The sequence below is a fragment of the Oncorhynchus keta genome, chromosome 19 (genome assembly GCF_023373465.1).
Source record: "Oncorhynchus keta strain PuntledgeMale-10-30-2019 chromosome 19, Oket_V2, whole genome shotgun sequence".
Taxonomy (NCBI): Eukaryota; Metazoa; Chordata; class Actinopteri; order Salmoniformes; family Salmonidae; genus Oncorhynchus; species Oncorhynchus keta.
In genome coordinates, this window is record NC_068439.1 from 63,976,584 (window position 1) to 63,993,063 (window position 16,480).

Here is a 16,480-nt window from a genome sequence, read left to right on the forward strand (position 1 = left end):
CTACAGTAGCTAAGTTGGTCTATTGTAATTCAAACAATGTGTAGGCAGGTTGCTTAGGATTCAAAACTCCTCAAACAGCCTCTTAGCGGAGGTGCTCCCACAATAATGTGATTCGTACCGCAAACTTACAAAATAAACTATTGATTGCTTTTCACCGCACACCAAGACATTATCCCATTCTACTACTTTTTCAAACTTTTTAAATGATATGAAAGTAAGCTTTGCTTTTATAAGAACATCTGGCTTGATTGAATGAGCTGTTTTGTCTTGTCGTCATTTATTTCCTTTGTGCTTTGTTGACTATTGAGACAAAACTCTTTCCAAGAATCAAAACATGCATTTTCCTATCAAATCGGGCAACACAAATATACATGAATAGGCAATAACAAACAACAAAGCTACAGTAATTCCATATCTGATATCACTGTCAGTCATTGCTAGCGCAAGCCCCATAGAGAGCCTGTTGGACTTATTAATGAGCAACTGTTGTCAGCAAGAGCAGGAAAAGACCAAACTTGAGGTTAGGATGAGTACACAGACCAAGGCACAGACACATGCAAAACACAGACGCACAGCTATCACTAACCACAAAACCAGACACACAGACGACATGCACACACTTACCATCTCCTCCACTGAGGGAACAGGCTTAAGGTGAGAAGAACAGAGAAGGGGTCAAAGGTTAGAAAGGCAGAGTTCAAATCACAGCCAAGCAGTGGGGAAGCATACCACCATTTACCACTTTACAGACCCACTGGAACCTCAGCAGGTATACCCCCCAAAAATATATTAGCAGTCGTGTGTGTGTGTGTCTGTGCTTGTGTGTGTGTGGTGCCCTACCATCCTGTCTTTGATGGCGTCAGAGTCCACAGTCTGTCCAGCCTTGGCATGAAGTTGCAGCTGCATGGCATGAAGGTGGAGCAGCTGGTCGTGGACCTCCCTCTCCACCACCACCTTCTCCGCCTGCACGTCAGTCAGCTCCGAACGCAGGTCCACCAGCTGAGCCTGGAGGAGGGAGAGAGTTACATAAGTGTACACTTCTTCTGACTTCCAAGATTCTTAGGAACCCTTAACATTTATATATAGTGCAATCAGTGTGCCATCCCCATGCCATTATCCCAGCACAGATCAAATTAGATTTTGGATTGGTCTGTTTTACATTCTCTCTCTGTTCTCTTTCAGATTTTTCTTAGAAAGCAGGCTTCTTTTTATTCAAGCCTGAATGAATTTTGCCAAAATGAATAGGCCTACAAATCCTGCGCTCAAGGTTGTCTATTGTATGCAAAGAAAACCCTGAAAAAAAAAATTATAATAAATTGTGCTAGTCTCTGGAGCCTATTGAGCTTGGCAACATGGGAAGCAGACTTAGGTTCAGAGACAAATCATTTATTTATTTATGCCATTGAACTGGGGCCACCTGCCTGTCACAGCTGTGGGAATGAATTCATCTTGGTATGAATGAGGTTCATATTTTAGGATTCACTCCACCTACGATGATGAAAGAGGAGTGTGCTTATCATGTGAATCTGACTGAATACTAAACAGCCTCTGTCTCCTAAATGATTTATCATCATCCTCAGACTCATCCATCACTGTTATAGTCAGGCCTTCATTATAAAGACATTATAAAGTCTAAATCAAATAGAATAATCTATAGTACGAATATTCTATAGCTTCTCAAATGTAAGATAGGTAGGGGAAACAGTGACACACACACACACACACACACACACACACACACACACACACACACACACACACACACACACACGCACACACACACACACACACACACACACACACACACACACACACACACACACACACACACACACACACGCACACGCGCACACGCACACGCACACGCACCAAAAAGGGCAGGACATCCTGATTGTGACACAGAGGGTTGGGCGGTGTGGAACATGGGCATCTCGTGGCTGGAGGCCGAGTCACTGAGAGTGATCTCTGTATTAAATTTAATGGGCTTTATTGGCATGGGAAACATTTTTTTTATTTAACTAGGCAAGCCAGTTAAGAACTACTACTTATTTACAATGAAGGCCTACACCGGCCAAACCCGGACGACGCTGGGTTAATTCTGCGCCGCCCTAGAGGACTCCCAATCACGGCAGGTTGTGATACAGTCTATTTGAACCAGGGTGTTTGTCATGACGCCTCTAGCACTGAGATGCAGTGCCTTAGACCGCTGCACCACTTGGGAGCCCCAATCAATGCCAAAGCATGTGAAATAAACAAAACAAAAAAAATCAACAGTAAACATTACACTCACAAAAGTTCCAAAAGAATAAAGACATTTCAAATGTCATATTATGTCTATATACAGTGTCATAATGATGTGCAAATACTTAAAGTACAAAAGGGAAAATAAATAAACAAACATAGGTAGTATTTACAATGGTGTTTGTTCTTCACTGGTTGCCCTTTTCTTGTGGCAACAGATCACAAATTGTGCTGCTGTGATGACACACTGTGGTATTTCACCTAATAGATATGGGAGTTTATCAAAATTGGATTTGTTTTCAAATTATTTGTGGGTCTGTGTAATCTGAGGGAAATATGTCTCTTTAATGTAGTCATCAATTTGGCAGGAGGTTAGGAAGTGCAGCTCAGTTTCAACCTAATTTTGTGGGCAGTGTGCACATAAGCCTGTCTTCTCTTGAGAGCCAGGTCTGCTACGGCTGCCTTCCTCAATAGCAAGGCTATGCTCACCGAGTCTGTACATAGTCAAAGATTTCCTTCATTTTGGGTCAGTCACAGTGGTCAGGTATTAGCATTCCAGTTTGCTCTGTTTTCTTGTGTCTACATCTGTGCTCTCTAATCTAATCAGAAAGGCTAAGACGTGGGTCCTGCGGACCTGTCCTTTTCCTGATAAACTATGCCAGAGTAACAGTCCGGAGCCAAGGCTGAGGAATTCTTAATAGCTGAGCGATCACTTTATGTTTGGTTATTATTCTACAATCGATTTTGTTTGCATAAAAAAACCTTGCTCCCTCGACAAGACACAGTTGAGCTTCTTGCTCAAGTGTCGGCCAAATAATGACAGAAAGCAATTCCCTGAAGCTTGGCTTCCCCGGCAGACATCTTCCACAGTTAAGCTTTTGAAGTCATTCACACACATGCAAAATGGAATAATCTCACATAAGGGGATAAAGCCCCCATTGAAGTCTCAGTAGAAATAAAGAATAGTTTTAATAGATTTTTAACGGGGGGGGTAAAGTAGATCACACCAGCGGACCCCATCCTCATGGGGTCTGAAACAGGCACCAGCCAAGGCACCAAATGTCCTTACCTGTAGAAACACTAAGGAACTGAACATCTGGGTACCAGAGAGAGGCCCTGGACCTGAAGATATTCTTCCTCTTCAGTCTTACGGTCTTCAGCAAATATAGATCCAAATATAAATCTAGCCGATTTACACTCGTATTCATCTGGAATTTTGAGTTAGCCAAAATTCTGAATCTAGAAATGGATGCCCGCAATGGGTTCCAATGGCTGGGCAGGAAAAACAGGCTTGGCTCACCAATCTGAGCCTTCAAGGTCTAGAAAACCTTCTACTCTACTTTCATGAGTGTTTATTCTGACAACACAGCAGCATTGCTAAGAATAGAATACCAACAGACCACATAAAATGGGTTAAGGTGCAACTACACTAGATCATTTTTTAGCCAACACTAGTTTATATGCTGTTATAAACCGGGTGGTTCGAGCCCTGAATGCTGATTGGCTGACAATTGTGGTATATCAGACCGTATACCACAGGTATGACAAAACTTTTGTTTTTAGTGCTCTAATTACGTTGGTAACCAGTTTTTAATAGCAATAAGGCACCTCAAAGGTTTGTGATATATGGCCAATATACCACAGCTAAGGGCTGAGTCCAGGCACTCCACTTTGCGCCGTGCTTAAGAACAGCCCTTAGCCGTGGTATATTGGCCATGTACCACACCCCCTCTGGCCTTATTTCTTAAGTAAGGTTGCAATGAGTAGAAAGCAGGGGTGTCAAACTCAAGCCTTTGAGGGCCTAGGGTCTTGCTGGCTTTGGTTTTTCCTTTCAATTAAAGATCAAGACAACCAGGTGAGGGGAGTTCCATACTACTTAGGCTGTGGTCCAAACACGTAAAAGACGCACCCTATCCCCTCAGCCCTCAAATTAAGTGGACACTTCCGATGACGTATCATGACGTCTAACGAGTATGCACTTCCAGGGCGAGGGAGGAAGGAATGGTTTTTAAAATGCACTGCCCTTGCCCGGATGATTATGTATTCAGCCACTGGTAGCTTGTAGGTGCTTTATATGTGCTACAGTCAATTATGATTGCAAGACTACTTATATTAACTATATAATTATTAATATGCCTACTGTACGATAGCTAGCAAATTAATTTGCTAACTAACGTTAGCCTGTCTAGCCACTTCTGAAGAAGGATAAAAAAGATTTATACTTCTATATAATTTCCAAAAGCTAATCAAACAAAAACATCTTACTTTTACGAGACGTGTTTGTGCATTAGTAGTACAATTTTTAACTTCTTTACATTTGTTCTCACTTTTTTCTTTACTTACACTTGTATGTTGACTCCATATTGATATTTTAGGTTTTGCCGGACTTTTGTTAGCAGATGTACAATCATCACGAATTGAATTATGGGGTGTTTTAGGCCCCGGAGTGAACATAATTGTACAACTAGACTAAAAACGAGGGCTGAGGGGCTTACTTTGCAAACTTCCCTTGCTTGGCTAATCATTTGGACCACCCTCCAAGATGGTGACGGGGATTCCCAAGTGGACAAGGGTGTGTCTTTTATGAGTTTGAACCGCAGCCCCGGTGACCTTAATTCATCAATCAAGTACAAGGGAGGCAAGAAAACTCAGTGACACAGCCCTCCGTGGAATGAGTTTGACACGTGATATAAAACCCTATTCGCATGGGAATAGTATTAGTAGAGAATGTGGTTATGTATTTAGACAGGATTCTTTTTTTTTTATTCAACAAATTGACAGTTACAACAGAAACCTAGAGGTTTTTTATTTGACCTTTATTTAACTAGGCAAGTCAGTTAAGAACAAATTCTTATTTACAATGACAGCCTACCAAAAGGCCTCCTGCGGGGACGGGGGCCTGGGATCATTTAAAAAAAAAATACTATATAAATATAGGACAAAATACACATCACAACAAGAGAACAACACAACACTACATAAAGAGAGACCTAAGACGACAACATAGCAAGGCAGCAACACAACATACAGTTGAAGTCGGAAGTTTACATGCACTTAAGTTGGAGTCATTAAAACTTGTTTTTCAACTACTCCACAAGTTTCTTGTTAACAAACTATAGTTTTGGCAAGTCGGTGAGGTCATCTACTTTGTGCATGACACAAGTAATTTTTACAACAATTGTTTCACTGTATCACAATTCCAGTGGGTCAGAAGTTTACAAACACTAAGTTGACAGCTTGGAAAATTCCAGAAAATGTATGTCATGGCTTTAGAAGCTTCTGATAGGCTAACTGACATCATTTGAGTCAATTGGAGGTATACCTGTGGATGTAGTTCAAACTCAGTGCCTCTTTGCTTGACATCATTGGAAAATCAAAAGAAATCAGCCAAGACCTCAGAAAGAAATTGTAAACCTCCACAAGTCTAGTTCATCCTTGGGACAATTTCCAAACGCCTGAAGGTACCACACTCATCTGTACAAGCAATAGCATGCAAGTATAAACACCATGAGGCCATGCACCCGTCATACCACTCAGGAAGGAGATGCGTCTCCTAGAGATGAACGTACTTTGTGCGAAAAGTGCAAATCAATCCCAGAACAACAACAAAGGACCCTGTGAAGATGCTGGAGGAAACAGGTACAAAAGTATCTATATCCACAGTAAAACAAGTACTATATCGACAAAACCTGAAAGGCCACTCAGCAAGGAAGAAGCCACTGCTCCAAAACCACCATAAAAAAGCCAGACTACGGTTTGCAACTGCACATGGGGACAAAGATAGTGCTTTTTGGAGAAATATCCTCTGGTCTGATGAAACAAAAATATAACTTTTTGGTCATAATGACCATCGTTATGTTTGGAGGAAAAGGGGGAAGGAAGCTTGCAAGCCTAAGAACACCATCCCAACTGGGAAGCACAGGGGTGGCAGTATCATGTTGTGGGGGTGCTTTGCTGCAGGAGGGACTGGCGCACTTCACAAAATAGATGACATCATTGGGTAGGTAAATTACATGGATATATTGAAGCAACATCTCAAGACATCTGTCAGGAAGTTAAAGCTTGGTCGCAAATGGGTCTTCCAAATGGACAATGACCCCAAGCATACTTCCAAAGTTGTGGCAAAATGGCTTAAGGACAAAGTGCCCATCACAAAGCCTTGACCTCAATCCTATAGAAAATTTGTGGGCAGAACTGAAAAAGTGTGTGTGAGCAAGGAGGCCGTCAAACCTGACTCAGTTGCACCAGCTCTATCAGGAGGAATGGGCCAAAATTCCCCCAATTTATTGTGGGAAGCTTGTGGAAGGCTACCCAAAACGTTTGACCAAAGTTAAACAGTTTAAATGTTACCAAATACTAATTGAGTGTATGTAAACTTATGACCCAATGGGAATGTGATGAAAGAAATAAAAGCTGAAATAAATCACTCTTTCTACTATTATTCTTACATTTCACATTCTTAAAATAAAGTGGTGATCCTAACTGACCTAAAACAGGGAATTTTTACTAGGATTAAATGTCAGGAATTGTGAAAACTGAGTTTAAATGTATTTGGCTAAGGTGTATGTAAACTTCCGACTTCAACTGTAACAACATGGTAGCAACACAACATGGTAGCAGCACAAAACATGTTACAAACATTATTGGGCTCAGACAACAGCACAAGGGCAAGAAGGTAGAGACAACAATACATCACACAAAGCAGCCACAACTGTCAGTAAGAGTTTCTGTGATTTAGTCTTTGAATGAAGAGATTGAGATAAAACTGTCCAGTTTGAGTGTTTGTTGCAGCTCGTTCCAGTTGCTAGCTGCAGCGAACTGAAAAGAGGAGCGGCCCAGGGATGTATGTGCTTTGGGGACCTTTAACAGAATGTGACTGGCAGAACGGGTGTTGTATGTGGAGGATGAGGGCTGCAGTAGATATCTCAGACAGGGGGAGTGAGGCCTAAAAGGGTTTTATGAATAAGCATCAACCAGTGGGTCTTGCGACGGGTATACAGAGATGACCAGTTTACAGACTAGGGGCGGCAGGTAGCCTAGTGGTTAGAGCATTGGTCCAGAAACTGAAAGGATGCTGGATCGAATCCCCGAGCTGACAAGATAAAAACATCTGTCGTTCTAACCCTGAACAAGGCAGTTAACCCACTGTTCACATAACCGTATAACAAATAAGAATTTGTTCTTAATGGACTTGACTAGTTAAATAAAATGTTAACAGAGGAGTGCAGTGATGTGTCCTATAAGGAACATTGGTGGCCGAATGGTAAAGAACATCTAGCCGCTCGAGAGCACCCTTAACTGCCGATCTATAAATGAGGTCTCCTTAATCTAGCATGGGTAGGATGGTCATCTGAATCAGGGTTAGTTAAGCAGCTGGGGTGAAAGAGGAGCGATTACGATAGAGGAAACCAAGTCAAGATTTAACTTTAGCCTGCAGCTTTGATATGTGCTGAGAGAAGGACAGTGCACTGTCTAGCCATACTCCCAAGTACTTGTATGACGTGACTAGCTCAAGCTCTAACCCCTCAGAGGTAGTAATAACACCTGTGGGAGGAGGGGCATTATTCTTACCAAACCACATTTGTTGTAGAGCACTTAACACAAAATCCAGGGAGGGGCCAGCTGAGTATAAGACTGTATCATCAGCAAATAAATGGATGAGAGAGCTTCCTACTCCCTGAACTATGTTGTTGATGTAAATTGAGAAGAGCGTGGGGATTAGGATCGAGCCTTGGGGTACTCCCTTAGTGACAGGCAGTGGCTGAGACAGCAGATTTTCTGAGTGTATACACTGCACTCTTTGAGAGAGGTAGTTAGCAAACCAGCCCAAATACCCCTCAGAGACACCAATCCAGTGTGCCGGCCCACAAAAATGGAATGGTCTACCGTATCAAAAGCTTTGGCCAAGTCAATAAAAATAGCAGCACAATATTGCTTAGAATCAAGGGCAATGGTGACATCATTAAGGACCTTTAAGGTTGGAGTGACACATCCATGACCTGAGAGGAAACCAGATTGCATACCCGAGAGAATACTACAGACATCAAGAAACCAGTCAGTTGATTATTGACAAGTTTTTGCAACACTTTTGATAAACATGGTAAAATAGAAATAGGCCTATAACAGTTAGGATCTTGGTTCCCAAATTTCTAAACCATACCAAACCACCTTTGGTATATCATCACCATAATATTTGAATTTAGAAAGTGTGTTCATAATCATTAGGATATTTTAGTATTCAGCAATATAAGATGTCCTAAATACCCCCTAGCCTTCAGATGTGAGCTAAACAATGCATTTGCACTTGATATGCGTTTTTAGGCTATGAATGAGGAAGTGAACTTGTCATTTCCAAACATTTAGCTCTGTTGTATGCTGCTTTGCGATCTATTAAAACCAAGGGTTGCATTAAATAGGCGCAATATTTTTTATTGATGCATTTGGCAATGTTCAACTCATTTGCACATAACGTATAAACAAAAGCATTCACTGTGAAAGTTGATACATCTAGGCCCTTCATATATAGGCTATGCACAGCATTGTTCAATTTATCGAGTCAGTTTGTTTCTTTGCTCAAAGTGCGAGCAACACCTGTCAAACTCAGACATTTCTCTCAAAACACAGGAATGTCGATTCACACGGGACATGTATTATCAGATGATTTTGGAGTTTGCCAAAAAAAAACAGTAGGTTATTCTGGCTGGAATTGTTACTCTCCTGCCATGTAGAAATGACCGACATGGCAGATTCGGACAGGACTAAAATTACAAAGACGTGGTGTTTTGTGCTCATGCACATATTTACACTACCCAACCTCCCCAGTAAAACTAATCCAGTCCGAATAAGGTTGTAGGCAACCTAAAACTCTTCTTGAGCCATATTCACACGGGACTAGAACATTGGTTATGTATGGTCTTCTGTGTGAGAACCTAGATTAATATTGGGCGATTCCACGACAGCTGAAAATATTTTGGGCATCTCAGATCTGTTCTGGAAATTCTCACATAGGAACTTCATTCGGAGGAAGGATGTTTAACATGCTTTTTACATTTCTTTTTTTATCATCATGATGAAATTGTTGATTTTAGGCCCTTTTTAGACTTATACAGGCCTCCTGTAAATCCCTATGAACTATGAACCGTACATGATACAGACTACATATTGGTGTCATTATATTCCTTATAGTGCTCCCTCAAATATGGAATAGCCTATGTCCAGTTCATGAAAGACATTTTCACATTCATTTATTCAACATTTAAAAAATCTCAAAATGACCCTTTTTGATTTAGCCTTTTTTTAGACATATTGTTTGAAGGCTCTACAGTGCGACCATTTGACTTGCATATGCGCCTAAATATTTTGCTGTGCGACCTGGATTTTTAATTTAGGAGCACCGGAGCGCCTAGAAGAATGAAGGATTCTAGCTTTAATACCTCAGTTTTCATTGCGCTCCTAAATGTCTTTGTGTGCACCTACATTTTTCAATGAGGCACAGACGTGCTCCTTGTCAACTAAGGTCAGCATAGAGCCCTGTGTTTGCAACAATATACTCTTCAAACACATCACATTTCCAGAGTGGGCTCTCTGCTACTTTTAAAGAGATGACCCATTTTTTGTTCTTCTTCATAGAAATAGACATCACGGGTAATTAACCAATCACAGTTCTCCTTTAGGCTTGCACATTCAGAAAGTCCCCAGCAGTAGGAGAACCCTTTGAATCCACTTTCCCATTCACAGTGTTGGTGGTGCTCATAAAATTGATCACACCTTCAGAATTAGCAGAGAGCCCATTCTGGAAATGTGATGTACTTGTAGAGTATATTGTTCCAAATAATATGTCTTAAAATCAACAAGGGTAGTTGTGGTGCTGTAAACAGCAAACCCTCTTACCATGCCCTTCCAGCACCTTCCCAGTTAGGAGGCTAATAGAGCCCAGCTGAGGTTCATTAGTCAATCATGTGTGTGATTGTTCAGCCAATCAGACCAAACAGTTGAGTAGGCTGCTGCTGCTCACATTCAGGGGGAGAAAGGACTGGAGACAATATCAGACAGGTTGGGAGCTAAAACACTTTGAGAGACCTTAGTGACTGAAGTTATATGTTAAGTAACTTAATCTTGAGCCTATATGTTTATAAAATGTAATACATCTGAAATGTTAACAGTTTACTTTTCCTCTACTCTGAGACCCCTTCTAGTTCTGGTCTGTGGCCCCTCCCAAGGCTCTGCTGCAGTAGTTGATTCATATTTTTGATAGTGAATAAATTGAAATTGTATTAAATAATCAAGAAACTTTATATTTAGAGAATAATAATACCAAGATGTCTACCATGTAGGCCTACTGTTCCCCGATCAAAGGGTCTCACAGGAGGCATGTATAGGCCTAAAATGGGCACGTACTTTCATGATATTCTCAATGGTTTGTGAAAAAAGCATTTCAAACATCCTTCCTCCCATTGAAGTTTGAGAATTTCCAGAACAATCTGCAATACCAAAAATATTTTCTGCTTCTGCTGATGTGGAATCTGACAATTATTAGTGAACTTCCCATCCTCCAGTATTTGACATTTCTATGCCCTTACCTTGGTGCCTTTGTTTTATCATGTGCTTCTGACCTGCCCTTCCTGCTGTAATGTGACCATTGTGTCAACCTGTCATTAGCTCAAAGCTACCTTAGGTAGGTGGAAAACATGTAGGCCTAGTTGAAAATGTAACAATACAGATCTAACCTACTTTCTCTAAATAGATCTTAACATAAATCTAATTGGTTACACACCAATGGCTGTAACCAGTGGACAGAACAGGCATTTCACAAATCCAATCATAGCTGATTTTCCACAGATTTGGTTTACTTTAGCCATGTCATATACCCTTAGGCCATGACTTTGTAGTAGGTGTTGTTGGGTGCCAACTGGTTGTGTAAAGCCAGAATTCCTGATCTCAGCACTATACTGCGCTGAAGGTAGAGGCTGAAATGCAGTATCAATTTACATACAGGCAGTAATAGGAACTCTACGGTAGTCATAAGAATTGCTGGGAAGGTGATGACAGAGTCAACTACACCACTGACCAAACAATGGCAATTGAGCATGGTGAGGTCATACATGGTGGGTCAGGATGATCCTTGTTTCTGTTTCTCTCATCAATAGATTTTACAACGTAAAGTGGCTGTCAAATATTGTGTGTGTACTCTCACCTAATTCTTATTTGATTTGATTCTGTCAATTGCCAGAGCAGAAATGCAGATTGTCAACAAGTTACACAACAGATATTGATACTGGGTGGTCAATTTCAAACTTTTAGGAAGGGACAATGTACGGAAGTTGTTGTTTGGGATCATGTCGAGCCATCTATCCTCGACCTGTCACTCAACTGGATGTCCAGAGACGCACGGTCATGCATGGAGAGAGCTATGAAGGACATTAGAATTCTGACAGCTAACTAGGAGCTAGCTTGTTGGCCTACACAGCATAAGTATGCCATTAACATATCAAATGATCATGCGCATCCTTTTTAGCATTTATACAAGACAAGTTTGCGCTCACCTCTACTTTGTGATTAAGTTGAAAAATCGTCTGGGCTTTGTGGCAAAGCTGAGCAAAACAGGAGCTGAGACTTGTCATCTTTTGACGACCCTCGTATGTGATGTCAGCTTGATCTGGGTCGATTTCTCCAAGTAGTAAATCGACGTCAACAAACGCCTTGTCAAACTCCTTCTCCAGAACCTCAAGCCACCGAAACATGGACATCCCCGTGCCTGGACTGACCAGGGCCGTGCCCTGAGCTGACGGAGAGGCACCGGCCGAGGCAGACATGTCCAACAGTGCAGGCTAAAAGCTAAAGCTAGCCGACTAACCGATTCCCTTCACAAATAAAATCAGCGCTTTGTTTCCGCCACCCTGTATAAGTTAACTGAGTCGTAATACCAGAGTCACACTGTACTCTAAATGCCCTAATCATACGACAATGTTTATTTTCAGAAAAGACTAGCTAAAATAAATGTATTTAGTTCTTTCCCAAAACCCTAATCCTACCAGGAAATCGGATACGGATCATAGCTATGAATCGACTACAACAGTCTGCCACACAACAGAAAAAAGCAATCGATAGCATATCTAGTCAATCTGTGTCGAGTTCTTGGGGGCAGTTTCCTGCCACTCCTTATACTGGCAGACAGTAGCATATATTATTGTACCTTTGTCGTTGACAATTGCAGTTGAATGCTTTGCTTTTCACTCTTGTTTTTGGTGGCCACTCCCTATGTCTAAAATATCTTGTTGGAGAGTGTAAACATTTCTTATGTCATTGTAGGCATGGTGTGAGTGGCTCTGCAGACAGTATTACATATTTTACATAGCTACTTTTTGCATTAAATAAATTATTTTTAATTGTATTTGCTAACCTCTTATCTCACACCATTGTTGTTGGGATAATCAGACAAATATTGTATTTATTTAACGTTCATGAGAGATAAATATACATTTCCTGTGTAGCACTACAGAAGGCAATCCTTCAGGTAAAAGACAAGTGGTCGTTGTTCAATAATCTGTATTAAATTTTACTAATAATATATGCCATTTAGCCTTCACTTTTATCCAAAGTGACTTAGTCACAAGTGCATGCAGTAATCAGGGTTAAGGTAGTTCATCTAACATATCTTAAAACATAACATGCAAATATATGGCAACTCCTTCAAGACATTGGCAGACAGAGTATTCAAATAGACAGAGGAGGAAATTGTATTTGTTTAACTGAATGGGTTGTAAATGGTTTATCAGCAAGTTTCTCACGTCCGCAAACAGAAGGGCTATCTATTACTGTTTGTGTCAGTTCCTTGTCGGTGTCAAATGTTGTTTTTTAACCAAGATAAACATCTCTGCCATTGTTCCAAATGAAACAGAGCACCTACTCTCTCCCACATAATCCTTGCTGAGGTATTTAAACCCTAGAGCAAGAGGGAGTGCTGTTCTTTTTTACTGAGATGCCCAACTAGGCTGGGTGTTCATGATGTGGATTCTCATGATCTTGTTGGCAAGTATTACATTGCATACTCTCGTGTGCATCTGTAGCAATGTCTGTCCAAAGAAGTGTGTGTGTGATAGTGCAAAGTCAGTGCAGTGTTTCAGGTTGCAGTCTTTTCCCACTGGAATCACTAAAGATGTGAGGAAACTAAACCTGGGATACAACCACATCAAGCAACTAAAGGTAAGAGTGGAATTGCTTATTTGATAATAACCATTGATAATCAGTGACATTGGTAACAATAGATTCACTATCAAACCATTTTCAGACCTTTCATCTTAGCAATCTTGTAATTAATCCTTAGAAATCAGTTTGATTTAAGCACTACTGAGTGATGATTTACTTCTGATTAATAGCATATTTTTTGTATAATGGTACACATCAGTTAATATCTTCTCCTGATATGTTTGTCTTTTCCAGGGTAGAGACATATCTGGCCTGACAGAGCTGGAGGAAGTGATCATTTCATCCTGTGGAGTGGAGGTGGTGGAGGCCAATGCTCTCAGGGCTCAGGGGCTACTAAGAAGCCTGGATCTACAGAAGAATAAACTGCATCAGATCCCCCGTGGTCTCCCACCCAGCCTGGAGACCCTCAACGTGGGCCACAACAGGATCACAGGCCTCCAGGAGTCTGTCTTTGAGGGGCTGAAGAAACTACGCCTGCTTGATCTTCAGAACAACCAGATCACCAACCTGCGTTCCAACACCCTCTCCACCCTGAAGAAGTTGGAGTGCCTTTACCTGGATGGAAATCAAATTGAGACTGTTCAAGGTGCTCTGAGACTCCCCCAACTGAATCTGTTGAGCTTGGGGAACAACAAGATCCCCTGTTTTCCCTCATCCTTTTTCACACCACTACAGTCCTTGACAACACTGCGTTTACCAGGGAACCTCCTATCAAGAGTCCCAATCGATCTCCCTCACGCCCTGTCCTACCTGAACTTGGACAGGAACCAAATACGAGCACTGAGAAACCGCGAGATGGGCCAACTCCGCAACCTCACGTCTCTGTCTGCGTCCTACAATAGGTTGGTTTCTGTGGATGGTGGCCTTCGCTTGCCCAACCTCACAGTGCTGGAACTGCCAGGAAACCAGCTGAGGGTGCTGCCCAGTAGACTGAGCCCCAAACTGGAAAAACTGGACTGCAGACAGAACTCCATTCAGGAAGTCACCTTCCAGCACCTGTCTGGAATGAAACAGCTGAAGCATCTCTTCCTAGAGAATAACACCATCTGGAACTTTGAAGCTAATGCTCTGAGGAACAGCGTTCACATAACCAACCTGGCTCTGGAACAGAATCTCCTCTCCTCTATTCCAGATGGGTATGTATTTCATCCCTTTGATATGGTGCTTTATTAGCATGTTTTAGACTAACATTTAGGATCATATTGATGAATTCATGACATGCATTATAGATGTGTTGTACATTCAATTGAGTATTACTCATTTGTACAATAATCTTTGTACAATACATCGGTAGAATAGCGGCCTAACCACATTGTAGGTCTTTGGTTAAACATATTTGAGTATAAAACCACAAGATGATAGATAAACACATCTTAACTGTAGATCCATGTGACTCCTTTGGCCTTTTGGTAAGAGCAGACACCACTGTTCTGTTAACATGTCTCTCTGGCAGGCTTCCAGAGAGTCTGATCCGCCTGGACTTGAAAGGGAACTGCATCGAGGCCGTCCAGGAGCAGGAGCTGAGATCCCTGAAGCGCCTGCAGGTGTTGAACTTGAGGAGAAACAAGCTGACCTCCCTCCCCCAGATCACCCTGGATCTGCTTCCACGGCTGAGGACCGTCTACCTAGATGGGAACCCCTGGAACTGCAGCTGTGAGCTCCTGGGGGTCAAGAGGACCCTGCTGGCCAGGAGGGTGGAGATCCCTAAAGAGCTGTGTAACGAGCATGTGAGTGCGCCGGGGGACAGCTGGAGAGCGTACCTGATGGCCCAGGACAGATGTGAGGAGTACTTCATGGAAACCGCCCCTGAGGACCAAGTGGAGCAGACAGACACTGAGGAGTATTATGACTATGATTCGTAGATGGAGAAAATAAATGTAGCAGGGGAATTTCATGTTTAGCTGAACATACTGGGTATTTTGAATGTTTTAACATTTTACTGTAGTTTGGCAATTAATACTAAGGAAGTTACCTTTAGCTGTGTAGTCAATAGAAAACATTAAACTACTGTATTAACAAACAGCTATTGCAATATACATTGGTAAATAGGTATATGTAGAATATACCTTAAATACCTACTGTATAATAACATAATAATAAATAAACAAGTTTCATTACAGTTTTCATTTACTTGGCACAAACAGTTGCAAATAATCTGCTATAGGATAAGCCATGTAATTACTTTTGTGTGTGTTTGGTTTGTTCTGAATTTAATTGGCATCTTAGTTGATACTGTAAAAAAGTGTTATGCACACTTTGCAAAAACAATAGACAAATAAATACTAGCTACAGATAATTAACGACTTGCACATCTAGGGTGCTTGACCTGCACGGTTTCCAACCGGTTTAAACCTAACCCTAACCTTAAGCCTAACTTTAACCACACTGCAAGCCTTATTCCTAACTCTAACCTTAAATTAAGCACAAACAGCAAATGTTTTGTTTTCATGTTTGTTAATGAATGTTTACAATATAGCCAATTGTAACATTGTGGATGTGGTAACTAGTGGACACCTCTAGGTTCTGACAAAAAGAACAACCAGAGTATCTCGGCATGCGTTTGAGGGGACGGGCGGACGGGAAGTGGGGTGATGGCGGAAGTGGATGCTGAGTTTGAATCCAGTAGCGCTTCGAGCAAATTTGGTGAAGACGAATGTTCTGCATGGACAACAGTAGTATCAACAACTAGAACAAAAAATGACATTTTCAAAAATGGCAGTGGATAATACGTGTGAATGATAATGAATCTCATCTTATTGGGATACGTTTGTTGAGTAAGGATGCATATGTGGGAAACCCATTTGAGGGGTCGAAGATTGTGAAGCAAGGGCTTGGAAAAGTGGAGTCTGTCAGAGTGACCAGGAGTGGTCTTATGAATTGTATTTCTGAAGAACAGGGGAAGATTGCAGTGGGCCTCAAGAGAATCCAGACAACAGAAGTGTTGTGTTTTGAATTTGAGTAGAGCACCAGTCAAAGGAGTCATCTCAGGGGCGATGAAGATCATTCCTGGTGTGGTTGGTGCCCTGCGTCTGAC

At 41.5% G+C, this 16,480-nt stretch overlaps 2 protein-coding genes across 4 annotated transcripts in view; one reads left to right on the forward strand and one right to left on the reverse strand.

Annotated features, from left to right (window-relative positions):
* LOC118398675 (Golgi-associated PDZ and coiled-coil motif-containing protein-like) overlaps positions 1 to 12,299 on the reverse strand; it is an 18,948-nt gene extending 6,649 nt beyond the window's left edge. For all 3 annotated transcript variants that reach the window (XR_008071139.1, XR_008071138.1, XM_035794245.2), the window contains exons 1-3: positions 11,784 to 12,299; positions 841 to 1,005; positions 625 to 648 (exon numbers count right to left, since the gene is read on the reverse strand). Coding sequence is in view for 1 of the 3 variants with exons in the window: in XM_035794245.2 (XP_035650138.1) it covers positions 625 to 648; positions 841 to 1,005; positions 11,784 to 12,053 (459 nt within the window). In the remaining 2 variants the exon portion in view is untranslated. The remainder of the gene's footprint in view (positions 1 to 624; positions 649 to 840; positions 1,006 to 11,783) is intronic.
* Positions 12,300 to 12,522: 223 nt separating this feature from the next.
* Positions 12,523 to 15,576, forward strand: LOC118398674 (nephrocan-like). Its single transcript, XM_035794244.2, has 3 exons — positions 12,523 to 13,443; positions 13,681 to 14,582; positions 14,900 to 15,576. Exons 1-3 carry the CDS (start codon positions 13,243 to 13,245, stop codon positions 15,306 to 15,308), a joined length of 1,512 nt encoding a protein of 503 aa, XP_035650137.1. The 5' UTR covers positions 12,523 to 13,242; the 3' UTR covers positions 15,309 to 15,576.
* Positions 15,577 to 16,480: the final 904 nt, after the last annotated feature.